The sequence below is a fragment of the Lepidothrix coronata genome, unplaced genomic scaffold (assembly GCF_001604755.1).
Source record: "Lepidothrix coronata isolate B3197 unplaced genomic scaffold, Lepidothrix_coronata-1.0 Scaffold8, whole genome shotgun sequence".
NCBI classification, from domain to species: Eukaryota; Metazoa; Chordata; class Aves; order Passeriformes; family Pipridae; genus Lepidothrix; species Lepidothrix coronata.
Genome location: NW_016690188.1, coordinates 7,767,744 through 7,776,015, shown reverse-complemented (window position 1 = coordinate 7,776,015; position 8,272 = coordinate 7,767,744). Strand labels below are relative to the sequence as shown.

The 8,272-nt window shown below is 34.3% G+C and overlaps 1 protein-coding gene across 3 annotated transcripts in view; it reads left to right on the top strand.

Moving 5' to 3' along the window:
- The window catches only part of LOC108509679 (heparan sulfate glucosamine 3-O-sulfotransferase 1-like), a 46,052-nt gene extending 43,157 nt beyond the window's left edge, over nt 1-2,895 (top strand). For all 3 annotated transcript variants that reach the window (XM_017839226.1, XM_017839222.1, XM_017839233.1), the window contains exon 2: nt 1,085-2,895. In XM_017839226.1, coding sequence (XP_017694715.1) covers nt 1,203-2,132 — 930 coding nt within the window. In that variant the 5' untranslated portion in view covers nt 1,085-1,202 and the 3' untranslated portion in view covers nt 2,133-2,895. The remainder of the gene's footprint in view (nt 1-1,084) is intronic.
- Nucleotides 2,896-8,272: the final 5,377 nt, after the last annotated feature.

Sequence of the window (8,272 nt, the reverse complement as noted above, 5' to 3'; positions counted from 1 at the left end):
AATTTTTTATTCTCGTTGTGATGGCAGATCTGTAAGCAATCTGTTTCAAATAATATATACAGGCTACCCAAAAGATTTCAAATGTCAGCAAATCAAGTTACAGAGACATTTTCTTTCACTTATATTTGCATGGGCACATACCTGCAAGCCTAAAATTTTTACAAATTTTGGAGATATTTAACATTCACCACTTCTTAAAATGATCATATGTTATGTGGATTAAGTAAAAGAAGTTACTCAACTTCAAACAGACTTGATTCCCTTCAGACATTTTTAAGTGCCCAGAAAGCATCCAATTGACTCTTATATGGATGGAGTTTTGGAGTAACTGCAGAATATTACCTGATATTTGCCAAGATTTCCCCAACACTTAACATGACTATGCATCACAACACTTGGATAGTTGAAAAGAATGCACTGTCTCATTTATTTTTTTCCAAGGTTGATCCAACTCAGTCACGTTATTCTTGCTTTTCTGCTCTAAAGGGCTCAGGTTTCAAAATTTTACCTATACCTGGGTTTTGTTTTCTGTGTCTAAGTAAACAGAACTTTTTTCATATGATTCATATCTCACTAGAACCCAAATGGTTGCACAACCATCCATGTCTGTTAGTTAGATTAGGATATACTAATCTAGCAGGCAATTTGAGGAAAGGCTTTGACATTCAAGCATACTTTGGAATTATTTTTAATATCATAGTGGGTATGGTATTTATAAAAACAGAAATATGTGTATATATGGAAAGTAATCAGGAAAATCAAAGCAAGCAACTAACGGTTTTTAAAATTTAAAATTTAAAATTTAAATTTAAAATTTAAAATCAGATAAACAATTCTAATCTTCTGCTTAGAGGAAATCAAAGCTGTCGAACGGTTAGTATCCATCATTGGTCACCCATGGGTAAGGGGAAAAAAGAACACATGGGGTTCTTCTTGTCCTCCTGAAATGAAATCAGGGAAAGCAAATAACTTCACTATAAATTTTCAGTTGGGATCACAAATCAGATTCATGAATTGAATTCTGAGTTGAATTTTCAGCTGATGATGGGTTTGGAAATACTGACTTGTCTTATTTTTTTTGTAGATGCTTCAGAAACTTGCTGTGTGCTTACCACGGGTTCTGCCAACCATCTCAAGAGGGGACTTACCTATTCTTTCATTAGTAAGCATAACATTATCTTGAAATAATTATTCCTCTCCACATGGCCTTCCTACTAGTGTCAGCTTATCTTCTGCTGACTCATGCTCGGGGTGCTCCTGTTGAGAATGGGGCACTGTTGGAAACACTGAAGTCACAAGTAGGATTATTCAGCAATAAAAGTGAACACTATTCAGCACAGGTGAGACCTCCTGGCACGAGCCGACAAATACCTCAGACAATCATCATAGGAGTTCGTAAAGGAGGGACAAGGGCTTTGCTGGAAATGTTGGATATTCATCCTAATATTGTGGTAGCAGCTACAGAAGTCCACTTCTTTGACTGGGATGAAAATTATGTGAAAGGAATAGACTGGTATAGAAATCTGATGCCATTTTCTTATGGAAATCAAATAACAATTGAGAAAACACCAGGCTATTTTACATCACCACAGGCTCCAGGAAGAATTCATGACATGAATAGTTCCATTAAACTGCTGCTCATTCTAAGAGATCCCACTGAGAGAGTTATATCTGACTATACCCAAGTATATTACAACAGAGTAGAAAGCCACAAGCCTGTTCAGCTTTTTGAAGATATTGTTATTAAGAATGGAGTGCTTAATACCAAATACAAAGCTATTCAGAGAAGTCTATATGATGTTCATATGGAAAAGTGGCTTAAGCATTTCAGTTTGGATCAGATTCATATAGTGGATGGCAATACTTTAATCAAGGACCCTCTTCCTGAATTACAAAAAGTTGAAAGATTTCTAAATCTTCCTTCCCGAATTATGTCTTCTAATTTTTATTTTAACCAAACCAAGGGATTCTACTGCATTAGAAGTGATGGGAGGGAGAGATGTTTACATGAATCCAAAGGACGTCCCCATCCTCTTGTTAACAGCACTGTTTTAGAGCAATTGTATTCTTACTTCAGAGAGCACAATGCAAAATTTTACAGAATGGTTAATCATTCCTTTGACTGGCATTAATACATTTGGAGCCGATGTTCCTTAAAAAGGGACTGAAGCAAACTCTTTCAAACATATCTTTATAAACTGTGAAGACCCGTATTATGAAAATTAACATACCGGTTATACGCTTCATTGGAATAACACATCTGTTAATTCATTGAAATGGAACTCTTTATGTTGGGAAAAAATAAGTTTTATGTATTTGTATGATTACTGTGAGTCATATTCTGATCTTTCTCTCATCATGCAAATACATTAACTTCAGCAAACTTAGGACAGATGTGTATCTCTACAAGATTTGTGCTGTTTTGGAAAAATGCTTCTAACTGTAAAAGATGTAAATATTTGAAATGGTATTATCCTAACTGTTCTGTATTTTTCGTTGTTATAATTTTTTTATATCCCACACAACGATAGTGGTGTTGATTTCTAGAATTTTCATAAAATAAGCTAAAATTGTATGTTAAAACAGGGGCATAAATAGTGGCTCCAATAAATCATTCATCCTCTTTAATATGCTGAAGTACTTAATCAATAAATAATAAAAGGAATCTCCTTCACCTGTAATTTTGAATAGGTGAACTAGAAGCTACCTGTCTGTATATCATTAATATTAAACTATTAAACCACACTCTTACTATCCTGGGTTTGCAAAAAAATCTCCACAGTAAGAGCATGAACGGTTCAAAGAAGATTAAAGTGAGAGTTCTGAATGTAAAGAAATTAAAATATCCCAGGCAGCCTCAATTTACAGTGATACTTTATACACTAAAAAAAAAAAGGCATGAAAATTATTAGTATCAACAGCTGTACAAATATTTGATTGTGTCAGTTTTGTCACTTTGCTCTTGAATGGAAAGGTTCTTAGTACTACCATATTAATTATGTTTGCATTCTGTGACTAGTTATTCTATTGCTGTCCTGCCATTAGTTTATATATCTCTATTGGCACATTGATTCTTGTTAAAAAAAATTAATTATTTGTTTGCCCCCTGAAGCATGGAGTAGTTTTTATTTTGCCATTTCTAATGCAGATCATGGAATACTCTCAAAATAACACCTTGTTAAGTTATATATCTCACACCATGTTCAATACGCTCAGTATGACATACTCAGATTATATATAAGAACCACATCTGTCTGTAGCCCTGCATTAGGATTCTATTTTCAATTATTTTTTTTTTACAGTATTGTGCTGGTCTTGTAAACATTTTATTATCAATACCAAAGAAAAAAATCGACTTGAAATGTTACATTTGCTGCCAGATAGACCCACAGATGCAGATGTGCTTGTTTGCCATTGTACCTTGCAATCCAGACCCCCCGGTGCACCCCCTGGTATAAGCAGCACTCATCAGGTGCCAGCCTCTCAAGCCCTGAGAGCACTGGTGAGCTGCAGTGGTGTGGGCCCACCCAGCACTGCAGCATCAAACCCACCCAGCCCTGGGGAGGGTCCTGCTGCTGTGTCCCATCTGTCACTGCTCAGCCTGCAGGAGTGTCTCTTCCTAGCATGGGGTTCAGTCTTCCACTTCCACAGGCTAAAAGGTATGTATTGCAGTGCTAATTTTTGGGCTTCTGATACTTTATGACTGGGCTACTTAGATATTAGGCAGGTAGTAGTATTCCACTGAAGCTGGACAGAATCAGAATCAAAGAGTATGTGGAAACAGCCTTCATCAATATTTCCTCAATAAATGTAAAATGTGAAATTATTTTCATTAGCATATAATTAATCTCTGAAATTACCTGTCTGGAGTATAATTATTTACTACATCTTTGATTTCTACAGAGGCCCAAATTGTTTTTTTATTTCTGCCACTTTTTCTGAGATTGTGGCTTCTTAATCATTAATATTGATCAGATGTGGGCACTAAGAAGTACAATGTCAATGGGACTCTGTGGAAATATGAATATATTTGTTTCAAATTAGCCAAAGAATGCATCGTTTATGCTGGTCTTCTACCATCTCTACAAGGACATTGGATAGGTAAACTGTAATAATTACGGTACAGGTTAACAACATCTCCTTTGTCATTTGTCAAGTAAAAAGTTACACCATAAAAATTCGGAACTCTGAATTATCAGTGTGATTCTATATCAGAACAACTCTGTATTTTGTGGGCACGGCACTTTTGTCTGATAACAGAAGTCCCAAATTAAGATTCACAGTATTTTTTAATATAGCCTGTTCTTTCTGACCAATGTAATCTCAGTGATAAACAAAACCCCTTCCAGTCCACTAATTTCAGATTTACATTATTGAAGATAGCAACATAAGCGCAATTTGTATTGGATACAAACATATTACTTTGTTTCTCATACATTCCAAAACTCTCTTCCTTCTCTCTCTCTTTTTTTTTCTTGCAAGAAGCAAATTTGAAAGCAATGTATACTTTAGCAAAGGTTTCAGGTAGATGCTCGTAATTGAAGAATTCACATATCTATATGCCACATTCAATTTCATAGGCTTCCAAGAAAAAGGAAGGGAAAAAATTCTAATGTCTTTCTATATTTATGCCTGCAGGCATCAAGTCTTTCTCTTTCTTCTCTGAGTTTACAGCTAATCTTTAAATGAGCTGAATGCAGGAACACCGGTTGGCAGGAGCTTTATGCATCTTTGAAAATGCAGGTCCCTTTCTGGAATTTACTTTTAAAGGAGAGCTGAGCTGTATGGATTAGTGATGCATATATCTACTTGATTTGTTATCACACTTCATTCCTGCTCAGCACTTTTGGGAAGGACAGAGTTGATGGAATGAATTCAATGATCATTTTAGAGTTTACTAAGTTGATGGAATGAATTCAATAATCATTTTAAGTTTGCTAATATCTTGAGAAGTATATTATGTATAGTATAATCTGGGTGAAGGGCTAGTTGGTTTGGTTTGGTTTTGCATAAATCAAGATTCTCATCGTAAGTTTAGCTTCAGTAAATGGTCTAATAACCTCTGCATAACAGAATTCAATAAATATAATAGAGTATAATTTTATATTGCAGACTGTTTCAATCAATTTCTCATTTTGTGGTCTGAAAAATATGCTTTCATGCAGTTCTGGCCTTCTCCATTCTTACTGTCTTCAAGCAAACCCTCCTTGCCTCATGCTCAGGACGGGGATTAGATCAACTTAAGAGACAATCCACTGAGCCATACTTAAATAATACTGAAATAAAAGTACTCAGTTTTTGGCACGTGGAATTCAGAACTAGTCAAATTTTGCAAAGACCTGTAGGCTTACAATCAGTTTAAAGCTGTTATTAACAAGTCAGTTCTCAATTTAAGAAATTACAAATATCTCATGAATTTCCACAATTGATAGTAAACCATAAGCTATTCTTCTCCACGTGGATCATCAAAGGACTTTCAACTTATTATCTGATACTCAAGAGGTGTTTGCAAAATTAAATTTCATGTGCGCAGATCGCTTTAAGAGGTCATGCAGTTGTTTCAATGGTTTTTGGGAGCATCTGAAACAGATGATACAGTCACATGTGTAATACTACTGCAGAACTTGTGAAGATCTGATTTTGTTTTACATTCCATAAATACTAAGCTTTCACTTTAAATATTGTTCTGTTCCTTTTTTTAGTGAAAATGCCGTAGTTATAGTTGCTTTGATCTGATATCACTGAGAATTAACAGTATCAAGCAACTGCAGCTGTAACTGGATCAGTTTAGCCTTTGCCACAATAACCAGCACATACACTTAGTATCTACATGAGTCTAATATTATTATTTTTTTATATACACTATATATATATTACCAATAGTACATGAAGAAAAATTACTGGGAAACTTAAAAGCTAGGATTTTGCCCCAAAAAGCTCCTAGTATGTAACTAATGGGAAATAAAAAAAGAACTTCCTCTGTTGCACTCACACCCATTATTTTAACAGGAATAGGGTTGGATTTTTACTTTGTATCCTCTGTATCTAGCCTGGCTTTTGATCTTTTCTTTCATAGCTTAGGCTTGATAGAGCATTTACAGTTCCTCTTAAAGAATAACCGTTAAAACAGAGACATTTTTTCAATATTGTGAAAAATTTTATAGAGAGCATGCAAGTCATTGCAAGCTGCTACACATCAGCTCCTTCAGTATCCACTTGATACAAAGACAATAATCCAATAAAGATTATCTATTGATGACCAGTCAGATTGACTACTGTATGGAAGCACATTCACATGAGGAGTTTCCAGTCTTCATACACATCAAAAAGAAATTTAAAAAAATAAGTTGTTTCTATCAAATTTGACTGCTCATTGCCTTTGCCTATTCAGATGCTTTCATAAATTAGACAAAACTTTTAATATTTACATAATCCCTCTAATTTCTTGTTTAATCTGTGTGGTCAAACACAAAAATATTACTTATCAGTTTGCTTACACAATTTAATAGAAAAAAAAAAGAAAAATAGTTACTCCCCAATACCCCAATAGTAAGAATTGCACAATAACCTTTTCTTGCAGAGAAAGGAATATTTAAATTATTAAAATAAGTAATATAAAATTGTAAATTATTATTTTCTATATTTGTGGATTTGCTTCTTCATTTCCTTCAAAAGCTTGAATTTTGTCATAGAAATACACAGACACATTGGAAATAAAATCAGTAATAATTTGCCTAGCACATTAATCATTACCAGCAGTTAATGAACAATATTTAGCTACTGGCCAAATAGTTTCCACTTCTATTATTTCAAGTTTCAATGTGACTTACTAAATCATGCTGCTATTTTCTAAAACTAATTTAGAAGTTAAAGCCAGCAGTGGCTAAAAAGACTCTGTAGTATCATTCTGTGATTACAGAGGAATTGTATTGTCTTGTCTTTAAGGTTAATTAACAGTGACATGTGCTTACTACAATTCCTGAAAATATTTTGGAAGCCAAGATTCTAACAGAATGCAATGTATAAATTAGTCCTTGAACTGCAACTTAGAGAAAATACAACAGATGAAAACAGACTGCTATAAATCATAGTTTTCTCTTAAAATCTATGTGATGCAAAATTTACAGCCTCTCCTGTATTAGCTCATCTACACAAGTACTGTGAAGTCTATTTTCTGATGCAAAATAGCTTTACACTTTTACATTGTATGTTTTTCCAGTTCCACCACAAAAACCTCTTGGTGTGTAAAGAAAAACATCTTCATGTAAACTCTTTACTGGTGATACAATTTTTCTCTCAAAGGCCATTTCTCTAGTTTTGTATGGTTTCCTCTGAGATAAAAAGGTGGTTTGAGTCACCCTGCAATAAAAGTAGAGAGTTATCATGTCAGAACTAAGAATTTTACTTCTGTTTATTACAGTTCTCAGTGAAAAACATTTTCATATAGGGACAGATAATAGTTTAACAATCTCTGTATTTTCTCTCTTTATTACTTAATACAGCTCTTACAATTTTTCTTATTCTGAAAATAACATTCTGAAGAATGTTACTTGAAATGCTTACATTGTCACTCTAGAGCTCTGACTTAGAGATTTAAATCAGATGGCAGTAATAAAAAGGAAGCACAGGTAATTAAGAATCCATTCCCTATGCCTCTTGGATTGGATAGGGTTTTCTTATTTTTAAACTCTTTTGATGTGAACATAAATTTCCTACTAGAAATGTATCAGCCAAACTTGCAATATGAAAAAATAGGACAAGGGTGACTAGAATGCAGTAAAACCTGAGCTGAAGGCCCTCTTCTGCTAAATATTTGTTGATATAATATGGCACGGTTACAAATGAAAATTATGATTGTCCTGGTAAGACAATGCACAGGACTAAACATGCTATTCCAGGGATTTATCTAGGTATTCTACATGCCTGAACGAATTTTACAATCATTAGGCTATTAAGGACACACTCTAATATACATTTTCAAAACACTGTATTTCACCTTATTAGAGAGTACTACAATGCTGTAGGACAGGTTGAGTATATTATGCCTATCCTTGGCTGAAACTCTGCAGTGATATAAAGGCAAGCTGGATGGGAAGTAACAACTGCCCACACAAAATGTTGGGCATTTTAAAATGCCTTTTGGAAAATCAGCAGCACTGGAAGCAGCACGTTTGTTGATTTGACAGGGACTGTCATCCTAGAAAAATGCTGTGCAGCTGTCATGAGAAGATTGAAGATACCTTTTCTATACTCTGCCATGATACAAATCTAC